Below are 27,425 nucleotides of genomic sequence, written 5' to 3' on the forward strand. Positions count from 1 at the left end.
TAGAACCAAAACAATGACTTATCTCTAAGCTCATCACCTTAATTCCTAACTAGACTCTACACCAACTACCATTTTGGGATAGGATGTAGGTCTAATTGTTCTTCCTAAAAACTTACTAAAATCAAATAACAAAGGTTTTCCTCACACGAACATCATTAACTCCCCACAAAGGGAAGGTTTAGCTCATGTTCCTTGGGAAAATATGACAAGTGTAGAATGTAGAATGAGAGAGAGAACAAAAAGAAGAAGAACTATCTATATAAACTCACTTGCATTTAGATTTATTTTCAAGTAGAAGAACACAAGGTTTCCTCCATTAAAACTATTACAAGCTTTCTACTAAAACTAAAACTAAAAATAAAAACTAAGACTAAGGAACTAAAATAATGCATGGTAAAGGAAAAGAAGTCAATGGAGTAAATGGAGTGTCCCCCTTTGTTTTGTTTTCTTCTTTATTTGAGAGAAATCTCATTTCCTCCCACGTGAAACACCAAACCACATTTACTTCCTTCTTAACCACACAATCCACAACAAAGTGACACCTATCTTTTTTCACTATTAACACCTAATCTTATTTAACTTTATTAACTACATGCAAGGTGTCACTTTTGCACCAATTATTTGCACCTTTATCTTGACTTGTATGATGACTCATCAAATCTTGTGGGCCCGTATAGTGGGTCCACGTGCAGTCCAGTGGCAGTCCGGTCTTTTGGCAATTTTACAACTTCCCACCTATGCGTAGAGTTCATCGCCCTGATTGTCTGAGCAGCTCACTTGTCGCATTCGGAGTCTTGGTTCAAGAGGTGGGAGCTTCGGAAGTTTGATGCTTCTGTGCGGATTTGTTGGGCTTCACATGGCTGATTCGGAAGAATTCATATATACATCGTTCCCCGTACTTTAATGCAAGTTTAACCAATATTTTCATGTTTACTGCGAAGACCTACAAAAGTACGAAAACATACTTATTTCATGATTATTAAACACATAATTAATTAAATTTATATGTCTCAATGGGGTTTAATATTACAGTTTTGGGTTCTTATCAACGGCCACCAGATTGGGTATTAAGGAATGTTTCCCACTCATTGAGAAAATAACGGGGAGAATTTCTAATTGGAAAACACATCTCTCAGCCGAGCAGGAAGGGTGCAGCTTGTACAGTCAGTCCTAGCCTTCTTCCAAACTTATTGGGCAAAAACTTTTGTATTGCCCAAAATTGTGCTGGATAAGGTGGCAAAGCTATGTAACAAGTTCATATGGGCTGGACCTTCTATGGTGAGAGCGATGCATCATGCAAGTCATGAAACATTGAGAGTGGCTAAAAACCAAGGTGGGCTTGGGATTCTAGATCCTAGAACTTGGAATAAAGCGGCTGATAACCCGTAAAAACTAAACTAGATTACTCTAACTTTATTCTTACGGTATCAATTATTTATTTCTAACTCTCACATATAGATTTATGCAATATATAGAGGACGGAATCGTTCCACTCCTAAACTACCAAGACATAAAGAAATCAATTAATCAACACAAGGGAACAATGGTGAGAGTAATATTTATAGAGGTGAATTTATACTATGAAACTAAATATATGAATTTAACTTATACTAATTTAACTAAGCAATTGAATATGAATTGAATAAAATATAGAGAAGAATATGGAGAAGAGATTAGGGGGATTTGATTTTACTTAAATAAATTCATAATATGCTAGTGTAGATTATTGCAATCATAACCAATTAAGATTAATTGTGATCCCTAATTATTCATAGCAATCTCTGCCAACTAATAATTAGCATGTGAGGAAGTTCAACCCATTCTCATGGCGAATCAACTAACCTACTAGAGTGAACTCTTAAATGCAATAATTCTAACTAACACATCAAGTCTTCATCCAAGCTTCATTAAACCCCTCTAATTGAGGTTTAGCTAGAATTCATTAGACAATCATTAACATATGAATAATAAGAAAACATAATGAAGAACAATAACTTGACTTTTATTAATCTAATGAAGAATTATCAATGATTCAATAACTAAATTAAAAACAAGGTAATAAAACTAATTAATGGAGTATAGGCTAATTTATTTTCTAATCTAGGTCTAGCTAATATAAATAATATTCATTCTTGTTCTAACAACTAATAAAGTTGACAACTAACTAGATTAATCTATATAAACTAATTTAATGAATTAAAACTAATTATATATTACAAAAACTAAATTTTATGAACTAGAACTAGGTTTATTTCTAGATAGATTAAGAGCTAAGCTTTTGTCTCTTGATATAGAAGAGCTAGATTCCCAAATTCGTGCATGGGCTGAGGAGTCATATTTTGGGCCGTAAAATCAAGCCCAAAACCCAATTTGTTGAATCAAAGACTTCTCATTTTGATCGTGTTACTGTAGTGTGAGTTTTCACTAACTTACACTACTCTGATCGAGTCTATGTCTGAACCATTGGAAAGAGCTTTCTGATCCGGTCATTTTGATATAAAATGGGCCCAAATCCGAGGTCTGAGTCCAAAGATATGGCATTTTGAAGTTCTATTGACTTTTCTTCAGCTTTCTAATCTAGTTTGACTTTCACTTAACATCTTTGACTTGGGCTTTTTAAGGGCTTTTTCTCCATGAAACTTGGACTTTCTTCATAGAACTTTCATAACAATCCCTTTAGCTCCTTTTAGCGTCTAATTAGTAACAAATTTACATTTATTCAACTCCAAAGCCTGAAATACTCAAAATCACGTAATTAGTGATAAACATATATTATTAATCACATAATTGGTATAACAACAATATTGTTAAAGGGTTAAAACTACAGTTTTGGGCTCTTATCAGCGGCGTACTGTGGGCTTGTTATCAATATTGCTCAGAAGTATGATTGCTTGTGGGTGAAATGGACATGGGAGCATCAAATAAAGGGTGGACATTTCTGGACTATGAAGGAACCCAAGGACTGCTCTTGGGTGTGGAGAGGCATCCTCAGACATAGGGAGGCTACATGGAAAACTATGAGATACAGTATTGGAAATGGGTGGAAAACGAGTTTCTGGCATGATCCGTGGTGTTCTGGTCCTTTAATTTTCAATGCACAAGCTAGAGAACTGCTAGCGACTTCTATTCCTGATGATGCTAGTGTTGGATCGATTATCAAAAATGGGAGCTGGTCAAACGTTATTTGCCAATTACCGAGCTGTGAGCTAAAAAAGTGGATCATGGAAACGGAGATAAACAATTACTTGACAGAGGACAGAGTCATCTGGACACCAACTAGTACTGGTCTCTTCTCCCTTGCATCTGCTTATCTTTCTCTAATGAAAATTCGAGGAAAAGTAAAATGGTTCAAGCTAGTTTGGGGAAAGTTATCGGTGCCCAAACACTCTTTTACTGTTTGGCAACTCTTCTCTGGATCATTGCCCACCCGAAATAGACTTATGTTTAAGAAAGTTATAAACCAATCCACTTGTTGTCTCTGTACTGGTCATGAGGAATGTTCTTCACACCTGTTTTTTTATTGTGCGTATTCAACACAAGTCTGGGCAAGGATCAAGCTAGCTATGGGTCTATCTGGGTAGGTGAAACAATCACATGATGAGTGGTATTTCTTAATGAGATTATGCAGAATGAACTTGATGCAAAATGAGATTCTGAGGGCCATCACTTGTGCAACAGTCAATGCAATATGGAATGAGCGCAACTGGAGAATAAATAAAGGAAGGAAAAGACTACCAAGTGTTTTGAGCATGCAGATCCTAAATGATATGAAATTGTATCTTGGAAAGACACTACAGTCCATAAAGGAGAGCCATGAGTTATGGGTGTTGCTACAAAGGCTAGGAATCGAAGGAAACTATAAGCAGAATGAGGAACAATGGGTTTGCTGGTCAAAGCCAAAGGACCAGGTACCTATGCTGAACGCAGATGGTTCGTTAAAGCTTGGTAATGCAGGGTATGGTGGGATAATTAGAAACCAAAATGGTACGGTCCTCTTTGGGTTTACTGGATCATCAAAATCTCCCTCAGTGTTTCGCCAAGAACTGCTTGGAGTCTTGAAAGGCCTTCAAGGAGCTGCCCAGATGAGAATAATGAGGCTACATGTACAATCTGATTCTATGTGGGTTGTGCATATACTGAACTTAAAGGATGAGTCACCTTGGGACTGATAGGAACATCATAGCACAGATCAGGCGACTTATTACAGAGTTTGAACTGGTGGAATTTGAGCATGTTTACAGAGAAGGTAACCAGGCTGCAGATTATTTATTGAAACTTAGTAATTCTAAAGATGAAAGTGTTTTGTATTTTATTCCCCCTTTAGACCAAAGGCTACATGTGTTGGTCAAAGAGGATGAAGAAGGTAAGTTGTACTTGAGATCATGATAAAATAAAGGTTGGGGTATCCTTAACCCCTAGCTTTTTCAAAAAAAAATAAAAATAAATAATCTCTCACTACATTCCATCATCCTAGCATAACTCCGGATCAAGTTAAACTTAGGGTGTGTTTCCATTCACCCTAGCCAACAAGGCGGCGTCTTGGTTAACTGCCCAAACGCCAAACTCTGTAGACTCATGGGCTAAACTTGTTCAATTGTTCATGGAACAGTTTTACCCATCACTGAAGACCGATGAAATGTTTCAAAAGATTCATTCTTCCACTAGAACCCTCATGAATCCTTTTCAGAGGCCTCGAATCGTTTCACTGATCTTCTCATTGAATGCCCGCATCATAATCTTGTGAAAGACATGCTTGTTCGTGCCTTCTTCAAGGGGCTTTCACATCATCATAAGGAGGTTCTAGATATCATGATTGGGAGTAGTTTTCTTAGTAGAGGAGCCTTAGCGGCTTATAGATTCTTAGAAGATCAATCTAAGAGGAACAACAATTGGGGAGGTAACGACTCTTCCCGCTTCACTCCTTCTTCTTTTGAGGTTAAACTTGATCTCGAGCTTAAAACTCTTATCGATGCCCTCACTAAAAAGGTAGATGTCCTCTCTGTTCAACAACAACCCACTCCAGTCATGAACATTAACTCTACTCGTTGTAATGTCTGTTTTGGTCTTGAGCATTCCGACTTCTATTATCCTATTATCTATGCACAACCACCATCACAACCATCAAACTTCAACCAGTTAACTCAACCTCAAGGACAAGGAAACTTAGGTGACCAGAATAGAGGTTTAGTTCCCATGACCCAGAACTATTAATATCAAGACATGAACACTCAACAAGCCTTAATTCCAGCTCAACCATCTACAAACGAAGTAGTAGTGATCTTGTTGGAAAAACAAAATCAAATTATGCAACAAAACTCCAACTTGATGAAAGATTAGCATGATCAAAACTCTAAAATGATGCAAATGATGCAGTCTTTGTGCCAAAAGGTTATTGACATGTCTCCTAACCAAAATAATAACCAAATAGGCGTGTTTCCAGGTCAAGCAGTGCCTAATCCTAAGTCAACAAACACCACCTTCGAAATAAACAGTATTCAATGTAATGGTAATATAACCCGAGGGGACCTACAGGCAGTCACTACCCTTCGTTCAGGGAGATCGAGTAGTTGATAACAAAGTAATTATGCCTGAAGATCACCCACAAACAGAAGCTGAAAATGAAACCATACCAAATACTGCCATAGAAACTGAAAACCCTACAAATGTAGAAGTTCCAGTCCCACCACAACCAAAAGTGAAACCCTTACAAGACCCCATAATAGAAACTGATGATCCTACACCTGTAGAGGTTCCAACTTGGACACCTAGATGGAAAACGGCTAAAGATAAAGCAAAGACTAATAATACTTTTGACCCTTATGCTAAATATAGAGATAAACCACCGTATCCCCAGAAACTAATTGTGTCTAAAAAGGACGAGAATTTTGATGAGATTAGGGAAGTGTTTAAAAATCTGACTATAAACCTACCTTTTCTAGATGCTATAAAAAGTCTACCTGGACACGCTAAGTTTCTAAAAGAGTTGTGCACCAAGAAGAGGAAAACCAACATACCCCACAAAGCCTTCTTAACTGAACAATATCCCTCTTTATCTGAACATAACGGAATTGTTAAGTACAAGGACCCTAGTCCTCCTACTGTACAATGTACCTTAGGTGATACCTTCATAACAACTGCTTTATTAGACTTAGGGGCAAGTGTTAACTTACTCCCTTTTTATTTATATAAACAACTAAGTCTACCAAAACTTCAACCAACCAAAATGACTTTGTAGTTAGTCGATCGTTCTATTAAGTATCCCAAAGGTGTAGTTGAAAATATTCTCGTTAAAGTTCAGGATTTTTACTACCCAGCCGACTTCGTTATTCTTGACACAGAAGCTGCTCATGATTCTATTCCCATCATCTTAAGGCGTCCTTTCTTGGAAACCGCCAATGCCCAAATGAATTGTCGGGGTGGCTCAATGACTCTTTCTTTTGGAAATCTTTCTGTGGAGGTTAACATATTTAGACTCAAGCAGAGATAACTAGGTTTTCCTGTCGAAGGAGAAGTAAAGTCCATTGACAGTTTTGTATCTCACATTAGTACGGCCGACGCTTTCGTCCCTACACTAGTAGATACCCCTCTTATGGAAGAAGACAAAGCTCACAATTTTGACTCCTTGGACGAGATTGATGACTTTCTCAAAGATGTAGATGAATACCATAATTATGTGGATGCGACCAAGCTAGATGAGGAATTCTATGAGTTTCTAAGAGCCTGTGATGATCCACCCTCTCAAAAACTGCCTAGAGCACCACCCGACTACCATCCACCTAAGATAATCTCTTATAAAATCCAATCATTCTTCCCAACCTTTTCTTCTAACACTTATTCACATTCCAAGTATTTTCCACAACCATTCATTTTCTCACGATCATTCACTTGGACACCCTCTCATTCAACTAAGTTGCATCGTAGAAAGTCTTGGTGCTTAATTTTGTTTGGTGGTGCATTCTATGTTAATTATTTATGGAAAGACCCACACTTTTTTGGTTGTTGATATATGGTAAGCGGCATGTACATATATATTAAATAAGTCTCGAGTATCTGACTATAAAAGACTCATTTTATTTTCCAGTGTACTCCATTCCAATCTTATGTTATGGGAGTGCATCATTAAGGTAACCGGACCCTCTTTTTGGAGTGGGTGGTTGTAAGTGTCGGATCCTTAGTCCACGTTTCATGTGACTCACACATTCATCTCTTGTATTTTTTCTCATTGTTTGAGTAGTGTTTCTCTATGGAGTGAGTTTCATTTTTATTTATTTCTCGTAATTTTGTTTTTTTCCAAAAATCAAACATATAAAAACTAAATAAAATAAAATAAAAACATAAACATATATTAGTAAGTCTAGGGAATCTAACTTTAAAAGACCCAAGTTTTTGTACAATACCACCTTTCTGGAGTATAGGCCAAACAAAAATTTTCAAACTTAAAAAGAGTTTTCCAATTTTGTTTGGGGGTGGCGTATTTTGGTCTTTCATTTCAAAGCGTTTTGTCACCCTTTGTCTGTTATGTTTACTCCAGTAGAGTTGATGTTAGTTAGTACGTAACAGTTTAATTGGCAGTTGATGTTAGAGTTGATGAGTATCTATGATTTTACTTGGCAGTATTTTTCTGAGACCTAGGTTAGAGTGCTTAATATATATCCTATGAGCATCTAACCTAAAAGCCTCATATTAATTAATATATGAGTGATGACACAAGGGAGAAGTCAAATTCGAGTAGAGAAATCACACATCCACTTGCTTGATCACCACACCATATCCTAAGCGAGAATTTAGGCCCTCTTTGGATCGATATAGCCAGAAATTCACACCTATATGAAATTTATTATCCACTAGTCGCCCCACTGAGCCTTTCATTAGCCTTTTCACAAACCACAAATCCTTTTACCCAATAAAACAAAATAAAAAAATAAAAATAAAATTAAAATAAAAAAAAAAAAAATCAGCCTACCTATCTGGATAAGTCTGAGAGATAGGATGAGTGAAGAAAAGAGAAGAGAAAAACTTGTGTAAACAAAAATTAGCTAGCTGCTTCGAAAGAAAAAAGAAAGAAAAGAAAGCTTCCAAAAGGAAATAAAAATAAAAGTTAGAACTCCAAAAATATAATCAAAGTTAGAATCCAAAAATAAAGGCAAAAGAACAAGGTTTTCTTTAAGTTACATAATATGAAGACCCTATTTTCTCAGACTTGTCTTTTTGAATATCCATTTCTTTCCTTCTTTAACCAACACCTACGCCCCGTATCACCTAATAAAGACCTCTAGCTCAATTAGGAATAGGTTAGTGTGATAGTAAGTGGTAGATGTGTTTGATCGACCTTGGCTTCCTTGGATTGTCATTGAGATTGTGAGAAAATGTGTGCTCAATACATACTGGAGTTAGCGAACTTGAGTGGAAAAATCAGAGTGTTATGTGTTTTGACACATTCCTTGTGAGAACCTACTTAGGCACGCTACCCAAAAGTTTCAAAAACGGACCTGCCATTGCATTTCATATCATAGTTTATTGTATAGTTGTTTATCTTCAGATGATTTGATTATTATGCATGTATTAGCCTAAGTTTTATAATGATCATCATTGTTTAAATACTAGTGAGATATATAGATTCTGAGATAAAATTAGGGAACAGTTACTTTTTTTTCTTAGTCATTGTAGTATAAATAAAGTTTGTGAGTACCTTATCTAGAAAACTCTCACGAGGCTATAACTTGTCCATTCGGGAATTCATAGTGGTTTAAGGCCTTATTGCGTATGGTCAATGCAATCGCACTCAATGAAACGAGACTAGTTAAAAATACGTTTTTGGCCATTTATTTTAATTTCACATATTTGCTTGAGGACAAGCAAAATGTTGTTTGGAGGTGGTTTGATAAGAGCCCAAAACTGTAGTTTAAACCCTTTAATAATATTTCTATTTAGCCAATTATGTTATTAATAATATTGGTTTATCACTAATTACGTATTTTTGAGTATTTCAGGCTCCGGAGTTGAATAAATGTCAATTCGTTAATAATTAGGTGCTAAAAGGAGCTAAAGTAATTGCTATGGAAGTTCCATGAAGAAAGCCCCAGTTTCATGGAGAAAAAGCCCTTAAAAAGCCCAAGTCAAAACTGTTAAGTAAAAGTCAAACCGGATTAGGAGCTGAAGAAAAGTTAACAGAACTTCAAAAGGCCATATCTTTGGACTCAGACCTCGGATTTGGGCCCATTTTATATCAAAATGACCGGCTCAAAAAGCCTTTTCCAATGGTCTAGGCCTTGACTCGATCAAAGTAGTATAAGTCAGTGAAGATACGTGCTACAGTAACACAACTGGAATTAGAAGTCTTGGATTCAACCAATTGGGTTATTGACTTGATTTATGGGTCCATAACCTAGCCTAAAAACCCAAGCACGATTTTGTATCATTATATAAGAGAATAAAAACCTTAAACCCCATATCTCTCTCTCCCATTAGCTAGAATAATTTATCAGATCTCTTTCTCCCTCTTTAGTTTAGTTTAGGTTTAGTTTGTAGCCTCCATTTTAGAACCTTTCAATAAAAGCTTTAGTTTATTCAATTCAATTACTTCTTCTTTACATCATGTCTTCCGATCCTTTCATTGTTTTAGTTTAATTAATCCAATGATATTAGACTAATCCCTTTATTAGAGGGAGTGATTATGAAACCTAATGAGAAATAGATTGCTTAGTATAATTATTTAATTGTGTATGTATTTCAAAAAGTTTAGTTTATTGTATAACTTCCAAAATAAGCATATAATAAATTAAACTAAGGATTGTTATAATTAAGTCAAGAGACTTGGTTGTAATAATCCTACATACTAGTAATAATGACTATAGAGATGTAGGTTGTTGCTAGGGATGATAAAGTTTGAGGCTTTAGGTTGGATCATTACGTGAAAACCTAAAGATGATCTCTTTTCAATGAATAATTAGATTCTTGCATGAAACTAATCATTAGGTGGATTGATTACTCTTCTCTTCCATCAAAACCCTATTTCTATTAGTTTAGTTAATTTAGATTTATTTGAATCCATAGTATAATCGTAGAATAGAAATCTCTCAGCACATTATTACTCTCACCATTGTTTCTTTGTGTTTGATTAATTGGATTCTATTTAGTCTTGATAGGTTAAGAGTAGAACGAATCTTGACTCTCTATATTGCATAATGAATTGAGAGTAGAAATATTGATCTAAGCATTTGTTTAGTTGATTGATTATTTGTGTTTACACTTAGATAGTTAGTTTACCCAAACTTTTGTAATTATCATGGCATCTAGGACAACTCCCTTGTCAACCATTTCCTGAAAGAGATTGACGACATCACACACCCGATTTTCCTTGCAAAGACTATCAATGATCATATTGTATATGTGGATGTCCGACTTCAGTTTTTCCTTTTCCATTGAGCTCATCAATTGAAGGGCAGTATCTGAATTTAATGATTTGCAAAACCAATTGATGACAACCCCATAAGGGACTTCATCTCGGGCTATTTTGACGAACAATTCCGAAGCTTGTGCTGATTTTCCCTCCGAAACAAACCCTTGAGCAGAGTAGTGAAAGTAAAAGCATCCGGTTGAAACCCACGTTTAAGAATAGTCCCCTAAACAGAAAACTCGAAATCCACTCGACCCATATAAGAGTACGTAGCAATTGATCAGAGTGTTAAGCGTCACAATACTTGGTTGGACTCCATCAGAAGCTATTGCATTGTACATGGATAAGACAATAGAATAATGTTTGGTATTGACAAGGGTTCCTAGCAGTTGATTTAAAGGGTGAATGGAAGGCAAGGGTCGATACCGAATCAACTCATTAAAGAAACCCAATGCTTTGTCATGCTCAAGTGTTCCAGTTTCACAATGATCTTTAACCAAATTCTCTAATAAGTGAAGGGAGTCATTGTCGACATAAGAAGGAGATGGGTGGTTTCTAGTAGTAGTGGTTTTGAAATGAAAGAATGAAGTATGAGAAGAAAAAGAAGTAAGAGGAGAGAGAATACCAGAAGAAATTCTACTTATCTTCGCCATGGAAATCCAAGAAGAAACCGTCAGACTGAGCTAAATGTATATTGTTCTACAAACTACATGCCCCTCACTCAATTGCGACACATTTTGGGAGCAGCATTCGGGCCATAGGCTATGGCCTGAAGTGACGTCGTGTGGTTACGACTAGTGACGCAGGGAGAATTATATTATGAGCTGTATTATCTAGTGAGCAGTTTTCTGTCTGCTTGTCCTCAAATACCTCTCTCTCTCACTCTCTCCCAACTAGCAGTTATACTAGTATTATAAATTATAGGAATGCAATATTTTTATTTTTATCATTTTTTATTTTTTATTTTTATTTGTTGCTCAAACCAAAATTTATTTTCTTTTTTTTAGTGCTTTTATGTGGAAAACTAGTAAACTTAAAAAAAAAAAATGAATTTGTGGACCGAGCATAGAAATGTTGTCCACGAACAACCCAAGCTTATTGGGCCGTTCCAAATTTGTAACCTGTACTCTAACAGTTTAACACGTCATTTTATCTTTCTTTATTTTCATTATTTTTTATCTTTTTGTTTTAGCAAAATTTAAATAAATAAATAAACAACAAAGAATAACAACACCATCTTCTCAGTTCTCACTGTTGGGATATTTGGCCTTTACAAAGCCAATGAACGTTTATTGATTATATATGATGATGTTTAATTAAATACATGAATCTTATTATTATGCATATAGGTGAACTAATATCATATGATGAAACCGTAAGTTCCATAGGTAATAGAATTAGAACAATCAAGCATATGAAGAGTCATGTGCGGGAGATTTGATTGTATCTATTTACCTAGAATACTCACAGTTGGGGTGAAGTCGGACGCTTCACTTATAAGACTGTAATATACATAACTGCTATATGATAGGATGATGATATCTCAATCATTTGAGTATGACTCTAAGTTTGTATATTGGTGTAGTCACATGACTCACACTGAGGGGATCAAAGTGAGAACACACTATAAATTCACTGTTAAGGTTAGTGTGCAAATCTCACTCTACCAATTAATCCCTAGACTTGAGGAATTGTGAAAATTCATTGTGTCTCAAATTTATTACTTTGAGACATTAAAAAGTAATGTCTATTCATAGACTAGACTTAACGTTTTGGGTAATAAATGTAGGACGTCTTGAATCACGAATTCTAATAAAGGATCCACCACCTCTACGGAGTTATGTATTAGAAAATTGTAACATAACTAATTGAGCTCAAACCCGGCCGGTATAAGAAATAATTTCTTAATGCTCAATTGATGTTAAATGTCAAATTGGCTCAATTAGACATAGATGTGACAGTGAAGAACAAATTCCCAATGGTCTAATTGTGAATACAAGATAGGTGGAGGGACTTAGATATAATTAATGGTAGGAAAGGACTTTCTTGAAAGTTCTAAGGGCCTTATTGTAAATATGGATTTGTTAATGAAGACTTTCCATATTAAAGATATATATATTAAAAGGGTTTTAATATATCTAAAATCTTGTATGATAAGGGACTTGTCTTCTTAAGATAAGGCTTGGAATCTAAGTGGATCCCATTTCACACATCTACTAATGATACCAAAGTTTACGTATATAAGATAATAACTTTTTAGAGAAAGGGACTATTAGTCTTTCCACAAAAAGTACAACTACAACTAAAAGTAGGAGAAAAACAAAAGTGTTTTGTAGTGTGTTATGAATACTACTAGAAGGCTAAAGACTACGTGATTTGGATTCAGCTTTGGAAAATTTCTATTTACTGTCAATCTCCAATTTCGGCGGCTCTAAAGGTATTTTTCTTTTAATTATTTTTTTGATCAATACTAGATTAGCATGTTAAAGATGTAGGATTAAAGTAATCCAACACTCACCACCATCTTCTACGGTTCTACCCCATGTCCACATAGCTGACAATCAGCAAATTGAAAGAAAACAAAAAATAAACAGAAAACAGGATTGGGGCAATGTGTTTCCAGAAATTCTGAGAGGAAGTTTTTTTCGTCGGTTGTCTTAAAGGAAATAACCATGATTGTTTGGTGGATAGAAAAGACGGAGGTGAGATGTGTGCTCTTCTTCTCTATTTTTATGCTCAAAAAAAAGTAAAGTAAACTGACCGTGTTGAACTTTTTTTAGTGGTCAAATAGAGACGTGGACCAATGAGCTTGTGATGTCCTGTGGACATCATTTCTACGTCCACAAATTCGTTCTCTTTAAAAAAAAATGCTAATTAGAGATAAATAACATACATAAGAACCAGATTTTGATCCCACGAGAAAAATAGAGGATATATGTTCTATCAACTATCAACTTGAAAATAATACATCACCACCCCATCCTAAGGATTTAGACAGTACATTACAATCTTCTAGCATTTTGGGTGTGGTTTGTAAGTGATGTAGGGCTCTTCAAATAATATGGCCAATCTAACTATTCTCTTGAACAAAAGTAGTACTTTCACCCATTTTTTTTCGATTGGCAAACCTGACATTCACCCTTTGTGACGCTTTTGACATGGATTGTATTTTCTCGCAAATTCACCCAACTCTTTTTCTTTGTATTCTGATAGGGCCTCTCTAACTTTGATGGTGATGCTTTCTAAAACCGTTGCATTTTTCAAAAGAAATTCAAGAAACTTCAGTTCAATCTCACAACCTTCAAGATCTTGGATCTCAATAGACTTGAGGTGACAAAACTGGCATTGGAAGAGAAGTTGTTGTCCCCAGTCCCCTCCCTCCTCTGTAGTTGTTGATATTGCCTACAAACAAGAACATAATTGATTGAGTTGTTAATAGACAGGATATGAAGTGAAGGAAATATCTAGGTCCATTGCATTTCTGAAATCAGAAATTGCTTTTCTCTTTGATCACAAAAAATGCAGATAATCAATAATTATACACCAAATAATACAACAGTAATAAATTTCAATATCACTGTTATGTTTTACTATAAATGTTATTCATTAATTTTGCAATTGCATTGTATACTACGAATCAAACACAAGGTTACATCTTTAAAGCGAGTCATGCGATTGTACAAAACTATTCTAAGCTATGAAATTAAAGAATAAATCTCTTTCGATTTCAGCAATGCCAAATGGCCAAATTTTGCAATTGCATTGTATACTACGAATCAAACACAAGGTTACATCTTTAAAGTGAGTCATGCGATTGTACAAAACTATTCTAAGCTATGAAATTAAAGAATAAATCTCTTTCGATTTCAGCAATGCCAAATGGCCAAATAGGGATATAGGCTTCAGATTGCGCAACTCCACAAGTCCATATTATAATTATTTATGCACTTCAAACTGATTAGCTATTTGGTCAACTAAATTGCCAATTGGTTAACTACTAATGATACACACGATATTGATCACAATCGGACAACTGATTATTAAGTTTTACAGTCAAACTAACAAAATGAAAGTTGCTTCGTTATATAATAATAACACAATAACAACAGTTCTTAACTTGTTATACTTGTTTTGCATACGAGTAAGTAAACTCTGCGTCGTTGTTTTTCGTACAATACCTGAGTTCTTTCCAAGACCAGAGTTTCTAGGCAAGGAAAGCTCTTCAACAATTTGGCTAATGCACAGATGTTACCACTGTTATCCAATTCTGTCAGCTTCAAATACTTCAGAGTATGAAATGAAGAAGGTAGTGAGTCGATCTCATCAGGTACTTCTGAAAAAGTCTTCTCCAGTGGAAAAAGAAAAAACAGATTAACTCAGCTATTACTTGCAAATGCATAATAACTATTCTTGAAACATCAATTATGCAAGTATGTCAAATACCAAATTCATATGTACATAAGAATTGCGTTCAACATATTAGTAAAAGCAGTTGACACCATTAAGAGGAAATGACTTCCACGGCATTGCTATAACACCGTTAATGAAATGTGGGAATTGAAAAATCAGTTTGAAACATTCCAGTTGTACAATGAACATGACCAGGTGATCAATTACTGATTAGAGGACGTTTTAATCGGAGGGACACCATTAAAACCTGCCAAAATACAGCTGTCACAATGGGTGGAGGAGGCCCATCTCATTTCTTGTTTGTTGCTAACCATTTAAGATCTAGTTCAGTTCCCTAATTTTACACACATTTACATGGTTAATACAATTACGTCTTCTACCCCTCGCACACACACATGGTCAACGCAATTACCCTTTTTCTTTTGATCGGTAAATATAATTTCTTTATATGAAACCAATCAAAAGAAAGTAGGATGAGCGATCCTACCAGTACAACAACAGAGAAATAAAAAAAATAATAATAATAAATACAAAGCAAAGACTCCTGGTCAATACATCAAAAAATCCCATCTAAACATAAAATGGCTGAAGGGCATATCCCTCATCTCGTCATGGACCTTGGACCAAAAAAATGCCTTTAAAGCAATTACTTCTTCTACCCCTCTTCATCACATGGCTTTCCTAAACTCTCACCAGCACTATCAAAGGAGTTAAACATGATAGTGGATCCTAATATGGGGACACAAGCAGTCTGAAAAGGGTAGTATTTCAATTAGGTAGCCATTTGAGATGAGTAGTCTTGAAATGAGAAACCCCGTCGCTGAAAAATTAGAAAAGAGGGTAGGATGTTCTACTAATTCATTGGGATACTAAATCATCAAGACCAACTACTTGAAAAATAGTGAATGTACCTTCATACATTGCACTTTGCCCTTCAATCTGGTAACCTAGCACGTTACCCGACCTTCTTTGACTCTCTTCTCACACAACCTTATCTTGTAGTTAGGTTATCAAATGGTTGTCAACTTGAGCAAAAAGCTTATCCTTACAAAGAGTTTGAAAATGCCCTTTCTGCAGCAAACCCTAAGGTTCCAAAATGATTGGTACATTGCTCCAGATATCTAGATTCTGTTATTTATGGACGAAGCATGATGTCTTGTATTCTATCTGTATGTCTTATAAAACTAGATTTTTTTTCATTAATAAAACACTGAGAAAAATATAGATACGTACATATTTCTTAATACCCAAAATCCATTTGTTGAAGCACACTAAACTTTTGTGGAGCATCAAATGGAAACCCAAGATCAGTGGGTTTCAAATGCATACTGAGAAACCACCTTGGCTATTCATAGAACAGCAGTGGAACTTATACCTAAAGGTCAATACTGAGACTGGGATTACAGTCAACTATCACTCATAAAGTATTTCAAACTTTCTTTCGGTCTGACAAATGTTGCCTTGGTTAAATGCATATCAGAGCCCAGGAGCGAGACTCAAAGTGAAGCCAGAAAGTCACAGAAATTTAGCCATTAATGGCTCTTATTAGAGTAGTGTCATTGTGTATAAATTAAGTAAATTAACAAACTTACAGAAGGGAACCTCCCAACAGATAGATTGAGTATGATGCGGAACATGGGTGTAGATTAGAAGAAGGGATACGGAAACCCTTGATAGAAGAATAGAACGAAGACAATGAAGTTTTGAAGAAGATGACTATTAAATTTGGGATAAATTTGATAATAGATTTAATATAGAATAAATCACAATGGCCTCCTTATATAGATAATCCATACTTAATAACCAAGAAACCTAGACTTCTAAATCTAACTAAACTAGGGTAAAGGAAACTCAAAAATCAAGTTACTAATTCTACTAATGCAATTCTCCTAAAAAGTGGACCTTATCATCCTACATCAGAGTACATGTGCCCTTTTAAATGAGTAAGAGCAAGCCCAATGGGAACATGCTAAAAGGGTGCCACATCAGAAATTTGGCCATTTTCACTTGCAAGCCAAATTTGGCATGCCAAAAGCTTGCAACCCGTTCCACTGAGCCTTTTTTTTATTATTTCAAAGTGCTAAATCGATATGGACATCACAATTTATGTTGTCTGTCAATTAAAATCTATACTTCGATGCAAATTTACGGCATGAATGGCACAATTTCTGCCGTTGTTAAAATTTAACACACAAACGGCAGAAATTATGTCGTCCGTATCCCGCAACTTAATTTTGGCAACTGCTAGACAATGCCACAAATTTAGCTAGGTTTATCACACCAGCCAAATTTAAGACCCCTTCTAGCAGCACCATTTGAATGGCCATTTGGTGTTTCGGGTACTATATGGCCCCCATTGGACTTGCTCTAATACCCTACCTGGTTTCTTAGGCAAATTTAACATATTATTACATTGAGAGAGGCCATAAAGAAGATTTTTTGAATGATCAATTAGAGGCCCTGTACAGTGAGGTAACTAACTTCTCAGCAAGGAATGTCGACTACATGAATACATAGACAATATGATTCAAAGTAATTTCTGAATAGAAAATGAGGAAAGAAAGCATACCTGAAATCCAAGTGCTGATAATATTAGAGACTTTGCATTAGTAAGTTCTTTGAGGATATTCCTCAAGCATTTACCAAATCTCTTCATGCTCATGCTCATCTTCAGCTTCATCTGATGAATCAGTATTTAAGTGCTCATGCTCATCCACGCTATTAATCTTTGTGTCAACTTGTACAGTAACAAGAGATGAAGGACTACTGAAAATATAGTCCCTATACATATACCCTTTCCATACAAGTGACGCAAGTTTTGGAGCATCAATCTCGATCAGCCCTGAAGGATTATATTCCTCCCTAGAATTTTCCACCTTCAAGTACTTGAGCTGAGGAGTATATATACCCAGACATCTAAAACCCCGGCATCAAATTTTCAAGAGATTGAGAAATCAAGTGTAGCCATTCTTGAGTATCGAATGACGAAATACGAACCGATACCAAGTGTAAAGTATTGACACGAGCAAATAAAGATAGTAAATCGGGTTTTGCACGATAAATATCCAGACCAATCAAATTATTGTACTTGGATGAGGTGATAGATAACTTGTTTATGTTAGAACCACCTCGGAGAAGTAGAACCGTGTCAACGAAATATATAAATTTGCTTAACACTAGTACTTTACGAACAGGGTCTTTCCAGAAACATTCATTAAAAATTAAATTAGGAACAGATCTCCATACGTTTCTCCATTTCGTAGAAAGAAGACTCGTTAACAGTACTTCTTTCAAGTCCAAATAAGATAGTATATGATGAAGAATTTGTTCCGGTAAAGAAGTTATTATATCTCCACTCATCCTCATAACCTTGTTGCTCATTGCCAGAGCGGATCCAGGATTTTAGATCAGGGGGTGCTGCCATGGAGTTAACTTTTAAATATTTTTTTAGGAACTAATAATCAATTTCTACGCAAAATTATCCCAATATCTATTTGAATTTATAATTAGCTAGCGTTGAAACAAAAGAGTTGTCGTTTTTATTACCTTATCCAAAATGTACAAAAAGTGTTTTCACTAGACAAACATAAGAGTGTTTTCAGTAGACAAACATAACAAATATATGTGCAAGAATAACATAGCACATTAGCATCACACTATCTGTGTAGATTCTTATCAAATACATCTATTATTATATCCCCAAATAAACTTCTTTAACAAATTCCCGTTCAATGTAAATAGTTATGCAATTTGCAAGAAATTCATCCCCCATATTGTTACGAAGTCGTGTTTTGAGCAATTTCATAACTGTAGTTGTCATGGAAACAGAAAGTGTCAAGACAAGATAAATCAATCTATCAATCAAATAATAGATCTTTATCTTTCTTGTTTCAACTAATCTTTGACATAATTCGGAGATGGTAGACAATTTCTGAAAAAGATGATGCTTGAGCACATCAAGTTTGTAATGTTGCAGTTGACTTCTCAAATGATGTATCTCTTGTTTCGTGAAGTCTCCACAATAAAACTTTTCTACGAGTTTGCAAATGTCATCAATGCAGAAGGACTTAAAAGCATCTTTCGGATCCAAAGCATAACTAAGATAAATAAGCTCTATTGTTTCTTCTGAAAATCTGTTATTTAATTCCACCAACTGGTAATCTATTACAGCATTAAATAATTCGACGCTGTAGTGATGCTCAATTGTAATGTAATCTTTCTGCTGACAAAAACGACATATACCCGCCATGTGTCGAGCACCCATATCAAGCATATCAATGTCATGTTTTTTGCAAAACAAAATCACATCGCTAAGGAAAGCATCCTAAGAAGATCCTCTTAATTCTGGAAGAAGTGCTTTCATACTGGAGACTAAGCTGATAGCATTTAAAATGTCTTGGGACTCTTCTTGTAGAGCTTTACACAAGACATTAGTAATTCTCATAGTCTTATGTAATAAATTAAAAAGAAAAACAAACTCAAAACTTTTCATTGCAAGAATAGAACCTTTAGCTTCCCCACGCATAGAGTTGCTTGACCCGTTCTTCATAACGCTTTCAAGAACTATACAAATTGAATTAAACATCTCTTTCAGGCTACAAACCGAAACAAAATGAGAACTCCATCTAGTATCTCCTGCTCATTGCAAAGTAGAAACTTGATTAGCTCCTTTTCCAATAACAAGTTCTTCACTAGCTACCAGCTTATCAATTTCATTTTTCCGAGTATTTTCCAACTCCTGTTTACGCTTAGGCGTAACATGAAGATTAACAATGGAAGCCAACTTGGAAAAAAAAACAACCAAACATCAGAAACATCTTTAGAAGCCACAACTAGAGCAAGTTGTAGACGATGTGCAAAGCAATGCACATAATATGCATATGGACACTCCTTCAGAAATAATGTCTATAATTTATTCCATTGACCACGCATATTGCTAGCACCATCATAACCTTGACCTCTCATATTTATAATATGCAAATTATGGCGAGCAAGGATATTGCATATAACTTTTTTCAAAGTTAAAGCGCAAGTGTTTTTAACACCAACAATACCAAGAAAATACTCTCAAACAAAACCACCTCTATCAACAAATCTTAGGACAATCGCCATTTGCTCCTTATTTGAATTATCTTGTGCTTCATCAACAAGGACACAAAATTTTGCATAACTAATTTCCTCACGAATTCTCTCTCTCATTTTATCGGCATAGATATGCAAAAGTGTCTTTAGAATTGAATGTGAGGTATATGTGGCATTTCTGAGAGCATCTTTTAATAATTTTGCAACCTTGTCATTCAACATCGCTGCAAATCCCAATACTCTCTTGAAATTTCCATCATTTTTTTACTTTTATGACTCGTCATGGCCTCTAAAAGAAATCCCTTATAGTGCAAGAAATTGAATACACTAAAAAAGAGCTTTGACTAGCAAATGGTTCTTAACAATCTTTTCTTTAGATAATGTATTTAACATATTATCTATTTGTCGAGAAGAATTCATGAAATTTTCACAAGCTATCATCGCCGACCTATGAGGTGAGCATGAACCTCCTTCATATTGCAAAAAGGAACACTTCTTTCCATTATTAGTCTTCTTCCAACATTTAAAACCTTCAACGGTGAATGCAGGATGCTACGGTGGATTTGTTTCAAATATAAAACATAGAAAACAATAAGCTCTATCCGTATGGAGTGAGTACTCTAGCCAAGGAAAGAGTGTGAACCAATAGGAGTTGAACCGGCGAGTTTGCTTTCCTAATATGGTGGATGGATACTCTTTCTCACTGAGTTCAAGTAGCCAACGCCCCTTTCCATGAAAAGCTCATTGAGCATCATCTTGTTGATTAACGGGGTAATTACATATTGGAGTACGTTTACCCGGATCACGTTCAAATAAAGATGTGGAGTCAACTTCTTCAACACTAACTCTTTGGGCTTGAGGAGAAGGTTCAACTTGCTCAATTTCAACAACTTGAACTTGTGAAGGAGGTTGGCCATCTCTATCAAGTCTTGAAATATCAAGATTAGATGTAAAAGTTACATCATTTCCCGGGGTGGCATCTTTGGGTTTAAAGAAAGAAAACATGGTTTTCATTTTCTTACGAGCTTGATGTTCAGACATTCTTACCTAAGTTAAATCATAATAATTTCGTAATCAATAGTTTGTTCTATACTAAAAAAAAATATATATATATATATCACAATAATAACTACAATAATATTCAACTAATTAAATAAGACCAAAAATTAAATGACAATCTAATACTCCAACATAAACTACAAGTTAACAATTTAAAAAATATAGGGAATAAACTACAAATTAAATAAAAAATATAGACATAATGCAAAACAATTTACCTTAAGTAATGAATAGGGAATAAAATGATAAATAGATTGGTGCAGAAGAAGACTAGAACTGCTGAAGAAGACAAGAAGTCAAATTTTCTTTTATGAACAGTAAAAAGTGTTTTTTTTTTCTTACCTTTCAGTTTTTGTTTTGTTTTCAATTTTTACTTTTTGACGCTTTGTGATTGTGAGAACTGAGAAACGTGAGATTGTGAGTTTGTGACTTGAGAGAAACATGGCGCACTGGGCCCGAGATTGTGACTTGTGATCGAGTCAGTCTGGCATCTAGGATTATGACTTAACAAACCTTCAACGAGTGGCACCACCAACTCACTATATTTTCTCTTTCTTTTTGTCTCTCTCTGACACTAGTGTATAGAGTTTTGGCTTAAGAACTAGCTAGAAATGTTGAAAGACCACAATTTTTTTTTCGCACACAAGTAAGGATATATTATTAATCTATAATATAAAGAATGTTACAGCTGAGAGATGTAAATTACAACTATTCATCTAGCTATAGGAGGTTCTTAGTCAAATCGATAATATGTCCTAAATGGGCATTTAACAGATGTGATAAATAAGGAAGGCATGTTTAAGCTCCGTAGTGTTTCCCTATGACTCAAATGAGATCCCTTCTTTGCTACAGCATCTGCACCAAAATTTACTCGCTCAAGGGATTGATCTTTTTTTTTTTTTCCTGATAGTGAATGCCCGTCAGCACAGACATTAAATCATATCATTAAAAAGGCTTGATCTTGTTCCTGGTCGAGCCCGAACAAATTTTAAAATTTGTTTATAAAACGAACTTGGAACCTGGACGAACCTTATTTTACAAGTATGAAAATCAGAAGCCCAGAATCTCATACATTAACTAGTACCTTAAGTTCTATACTGTTGGAGTTATCCCTCATATGAGGAGAAGGAGAGAAATCAGTTCAGCTTGTGTGGAGAAGACAAAGCGTGCCCCGAGCCCTCCACAAGCCATTCTGAAGCGCGCCCCGCGCTAAAGTGCCTGGACATCGTCCAAGGCAAGAGCGCCCTCCACAAGCCAATATAAAGCGCGTCACGCTCTAAAGCGCCTGGACATTGTCCAAGGCAAGAGCGCACCCCGCGCCCTCGATAGCACAATTCCGAGTGCGCCCTGCGCCCATGCCTATTTTGGCAGGATTCTATTTTTGCGTAACCGCGAGTTTTGCACTATATGTTTGGGTTTTTAGCAAAACCAAACACACAAGAGGCAGCACAAAAGTCAGAGAAAACCAAATCTTGAAAACTATCAAGATTGAGAGATAACATTTACAGAGATACAACCCTGTAAAGAGATAAGAGTGATCTAGTAAAGTGAGAGACTAAAATGAGATATTATAATCTTCCTTCCCACTTTATAAAGGACTAGCTCTTGTGGAAGTAGGCATCATTGGCCGAACCACGATATATCTTAGTGTTGTGGTTTGCTTTTATTGCTTTACATTATTATCAGTTGTTAATAGTTGTTTAGCGAGTTGGACATGTTAGTTTTGGTTGTAGGGAATATTTAAATTGTTTACTAGAGTTGAATTGTGTTCAAATATAAGTTATCTGTGTAGTAGAAGAATTGATTGGTATTGGTATAAACCCCAACAAGTGGTATCGGAGCCAGGTTAGATTAGCCTAGGGTGTTATCAAAATCTTGGTCGGAAGGTGTTTGACAAAACTCTTGAGAGAAGATTTGAGTTTAAATAACTTGTAGAAATGGACCATTCCATGAACACTCGCATGACGAGTCTAAATAGGAAGAACTACACCATTTGGAAAGCCAAAATGGAAGACTTGCTTTATTGCAGAGACTTGGCACAACCCATTGAGAATGGAGGAGAAAAACCGGAAGCAGTTGCTGCGGCTGAGTGGAGCAAGCTTGACAGAAAAGCAATTGGGTACATTTGACAGTGGATTGACGACAGTGTCTTTCACCATGTATCCCAAGAGACTACAACTTTTGGCTTATGGAAGAAACTCGAAGACCTTTATGAGAGGAAGTCGGGCGGAAACAAAGTGCTGGTCGTTAAGAAGTTTGCCGACACGAAGTACCAAGAAGGTTCTTCAATGTCTGAGCATCTTAACGAATTACAGAATACCATCAATCAGATGCATTTGATGAAGATTAATTTGGGAGACAAAGTTGAGGGTTTGTTTCTATTAGGGGCTCTACCCAAAAGTTGGGAGACATTAGCAGTCTCTCTACATGGAGCAACCAAGGATGGAATCGTTACCATGGAGATGGCTACCGCGTTTTTGTTGAATGAGGAGACTAGGAGTTCAAAAGGCAGCTCCTCTCGCTTAGAGATCCTTGTCACAGAGAAACGGGGGAGAGGTAGATACAGAAAACCATCTCGTTCTAGAGGTGATGACAGGAGTAAATCTAGGGGTGAAGCTAGAACTCCTAAGGTAGAAAGGCAATGTTACTATTGTGCCACCAAGGGCCACTTCAGATATGAGTGCAGAACATTGAAGAGGGATGAGAAGAATAACTGTGTACATGAAGACATGGTGTAGAGGAACGGAAATACAAGCAGAGATACTACCGCACTAGTCGACGACCTAGTGGGAATTGTGTCAGATTGTGGTGTGTGCTGTCTTAGTACCTCATGTCAGGATACAGAGTGGGTGATAGATACAAGAGCATCCTATCACATCACACCGCACAGGGAATTCTTCACTACTTACAGCTGTGGTGAATATGGTGAAGTGAAAATGGGTAATCGTGGTGTCTCAAAGATTATAGGCATTGGTGATGTTCATGTAGAAACCAATGTCGGATACACCTTGACACTCAAGGATGTAAGACATGTCCCTGACATTCGGCTAAGCCTAATTTTGGCTGGGAAGTTAGATGATGATGGCTTTATAAACTCGTTTGGTAACGGGGTATGGAAATTGAGCAGAGGTTCCATTGTAGCAGCCAGAGGGAAAAAAAAACTTGCTCTCTTTACAAAACACAGGCTAGTTTGTGTAAAGCAGAAGTGAATGCGGTAGAAAAAGAAGCGTCCTCCGAACTGTGGCACAAGAGATTGTGACATATGGGCCTAAAAGGGATGGAAGTTCTTGCTAAGCAAAAGGCCTTGCCAGACATCAAAGGTACACATTTAAATACATGTACTCACTATTTGGTAGGAAAGCAACACAGGGTGTCTTTCCAAAGATTCCCATCTCACAGAAAGGACAATGTCCTTGAACTAGTGCACACAGACTTATGTGGTCCTATAAAAGTGAAGTCCCATGGAGAAGCTTCATACTTCGTGACCTTTATTGAGAATGCGTTAAGAAAGATATGGGCCTATAGTCTGAAGACTAAGGATGAAGTACTTGGCGTGTTTGAGAAATTCCACAGCAAGGTGGAAAGAGAGAATGGGAAATTGTTGAAGTGTATTCGCTCAGATAATAGGGGTGAGTACATTGGGCCGTTTGAAGAGTATTGCCAGAGTCATGGGATTCGTCATGAGCAGACCGTTCCTAAGACATCGCAACAAAATGGAATAGCATAGAGAATGAACCGTACCATTGTAGAGAGGATGAGATGCATAATATCTCACTCTAAGCTACCTAGACCCTACTATGTAGAAGCAATGCGTACAGCCGTGCATGTGATCAACCTATCACCATCAAAGCCTCTAAATAGTGACTATCCAGAGAGAGTATGGTCAGGCAGAGATGTTGATTATGGATACTTGAGGGTATTTGATTGGGTACAGGGCATTTGTGCATATTCGGAAGGATGAGAGATCCAAGCTTGATGACAAAGTCAAGCAGTGCATTTTTCTGGGTTATGGAGATGAAAAGTTTGGTTACAAACTCTATGATCTGATTAACAAGAAGGTAATCTGAAGTCGAGATGTTGTGTTCTTGGAAGACTAAACCATAGCAGACTTTGAGGAGGGTGAGAAGCTACAGGTTTTCACCAATGATCTTGTTGATTTAGAACCATAAGTTCCTATTATGGAACATGCAGAAGGCATTGAGAATGCAAAAAACCATAAGTTTGAAGCTCATGATGAGAATCCTATTACTCATGATGGGATAGAACCTATTGTTATAGAAGATGCAGATGAAGTGCATGAACCACCATCAGAGCAAGCAGAACTGCATCCTCCTGAGGCACCAGCAAATGGGGCAAGGAGGTCAAACAGAGAGAGACTAGCTTAAACCAAGTATCCACCACATACATACGTTCTACTATCGGATGGTGGAAAACCTACGTACTATCAAGAGGCACTTGAAGGTACAAACAAAAAGAAGTGGTTGAAGGCCATGCATGATGATAAGAGCCCAAAACTGTAGTTTTAACCCTGTAACAGTCATACTTTTAGACCAATTATGTGAGTAATAATTAAAAGTTAATACTAATTACGTGTTTTTATGCATTTCAGGCTTCAAAGTCCATTATGTGCAGAAATGTGCCACTTTAGCGAGATAAAGGAGCAAAGGTCGGTTGCTAAGGAGTTTTATGATTAAAGGCCAAGATTCAAGAAGACAAAGCCTTTCTAAAGCCCGGTCAAAAGCTGAAAAGTCGACGCGGGCAGAAACAACACACAAAGTCAGCAGAACTTCCGAAGGCCGTATCTTTGGACTCAGACCTCGGAATTGGGCCTACCTTATGTCAAAACGACCGGCTCGGAAAGAGCTTTCCAATGGTCTAAGCCTTGACCCAATCAGAGGAGAAAAAGTGGACGAAAAGTCTATTGAAGCTAACTGCAGCTGAAGAGGCCTTTTTAGACTGAAAGAATTGGGTTTTGGGCCTGATTCTCTGGCCCAAAACATGGCTCCAAGCCCATGCACGATTTTTGGATCTGAAACATATAAAAACAAAAGTGTAACTCTTTGTTAATGGTAGATAGTTAGACCTAGATTAGTTAGCCTCCATTAATTAGTTTTAGAACTTAGTTTTAGAATTTCAATTAGTTAATTAATTAGTTTTCATATCTTGTTTTAGATCTAGTTTCATGTTTAATTAATTACTTTAGAACAAGTAGATTATTAATTTAGTATTTGAATCATTGTTTTATTATTCATTAGATTAATAAAATAGTGTTCTTGGTAATCTAGTTTCATTTTCCATTTACTTATTTAGTTCAATTCTTAGATTCAATTATTTGTCTTTATTAAATTGAATAGATTTTTGCATGAGTAGTTTCCATTTGAGTTTAAATAAGCAAAGTTTCAATCTTTATATCATGTCTTGTTCGAATTTGATTGGGAATGATAGCGTGATGATTCTCGGCTAAACCTCCATTAGAGGGGGCTGAGAAGCCTTGATGAAAGCTTGATTCCGATTATCGTAGAGTCGTCGTAATTTCCTTTCCACTCTAGAAATGATTAGTTCACCATGAGAATGGGTGTAATCATTCACATGCTAGTTATGAATTGGTAGAAATGCCATGTGTAATTAGGGATTAGGAGTAACAGTTGTTCTGCTTGAAGCGATTCAATTTGGATTCTGACGATTAAATGGATAGTGGATTAAGTTGAGCTAAGGTGGAATCAATCCCCCTCTAACTCCTTATCATAGAATCGACGTAGTATTCCCATAGTTGTTTAAATAGTCGACTAGTTGCATCTTGTGGGTAGTTGCATCGTAGTCTAGTTATCATTTCGTAAATCTCTCATTAGACTTTAGTTAAGATTATTTATATGTAGAGAACATTACTTTGTGAAAGAACTAGGAGTGGAATGAATCATCTACTCCACTATATCTCAATAGGATTGAGAGTAGAAATCTTTGATAAATTTAGGCACGTAATTAAGTTTTAGTTTACTTACGTTTTGAGTTTTATCGTTCATTTTGTAGGTAAACTTTCATCTTTTTATGTTTATCAAATGGCGCCGCTGCCATCTTAGTTTCACTTTCGCATTGTTTTCGTAGTATAAGTACTCTTCTTAAAGTCCCATTAACCCCACCCACCCTTGTTTGATTCATACTGTGATTGTCTTTTTCAGCATTAAACTTCCTCGAAAAAAAAAAAAAAAAAAAAAAATACCGCGAGCGCACGCTTCGCCCCAAAGGAGCGCGACTGCGCTAAAGTTCTTGGAGTTCGAAGCGACCGCGCTCAAACAACTGTAACTTCGAAGTTTACACCGAGCGCCTCGCCCAAAGTGGCGCGCACCCGCACTCGAAAGCTGAATTTTGCCGGATTTCCACGGGTTTGATTCGAACTTTGATTTTTCAAGTTTTTAGGTGTTCTAACTTGTTATATACAATCGAACACGCCGTAAACAAGGCGCTATTCATAAAGCGAAGC

The 27,425-nt window shown here is 36.2% G+C and overlaps 2 protein-coding genes across 2 annotated transcripts; one reads left to right on the forward strand and one right to left on the reverse strand.

Moving 5' to 3' along the window:
• The first annotated feature begins 2,945 nt into the window (after window positions 1-2,945).
• LOC147474607 (uncharacterized) lies at window positions 2,946-3,581 on the forward strand. The gene has a single exon (XM_086585127.1). The coding sequence runs from the start codon at window positions 2,946-2,948 to the stop codon at window positions 3,579-3,581; it is 636 nt and encodes a 211-aa protein (XP_086441253.1).
• A 9,646-nt stretch (window positions 3,582-13,227) lies between these two features.
• Window positions 13,228-18,061, reverse strand: LOC147474608 (uncharacterized). Its single transcript, XM_086584585.1, has 3 exons — window positions 17,376-18,061; window positions 14,575-14,739; window positions 13,228-13,798 (listed from the first exon to the last, which is right to left on the reverse strand). Exons 1-3 carry the CDS (start codon window positions 17,484-17,486, stop codon window positions 13,532-13,534), a joined length of 543 nt encoding a protein of 180 aa, XP_086440711.1. The 5' UTR covers window positions 17,487-18,061; the 3' UTR covers window positions 13,228-13,531.
• Between the last annotated feature and the right edge of the window lie 9,364 nt (window positions 18,062-27,425).

The sequence above is a fragment of the Coptis chinensis genome, chromosome 9, assembly GCF_015680905.1.
Source record: "Coptis chinensis isolate HL-2020 chromosome 9, ASM1568090v1, whole genome shotgun sequence".
Lineage (NCBI taxonomy): Eukaryota > Viridiplantae > Streptophyta > Magnoliopsida > Ranunculales > Ranunculaceae > Coptis > Coptis chinensis.

Bases quoted from the DNA above. Each gene is read 5' to 3' on its own strand.
- LOC147474607 (XM_086585127.1), top strand. From the start codon at position 2,946: ATGAAGGAACCCAAGGACTGCTCTTGGGTGTGGAGAGGCATCCTCAGA.
- LOC147474608 (XM_086584585.1), bottom strand. From the start codon at position 17,486: ATGAAGCTGAAGATGAGCATGAGCATGAAGAGATTTGGTAAATGCTTG. The intron at 14,740-17,375 runs GTATGCTTTCTT...CCACTGGAGAAG, and splicing joins TATCAGCACTTGGATTTCAG to ACTTTTTCAGAAGTACCTGA. The intron at 13,799-14,574 runs GTATTGTACGAA...TCTTGTTTGTAG, and splicing joins TGGTCTTGGAAAGAACTCAG to GCAATATCAACAACTACAGA.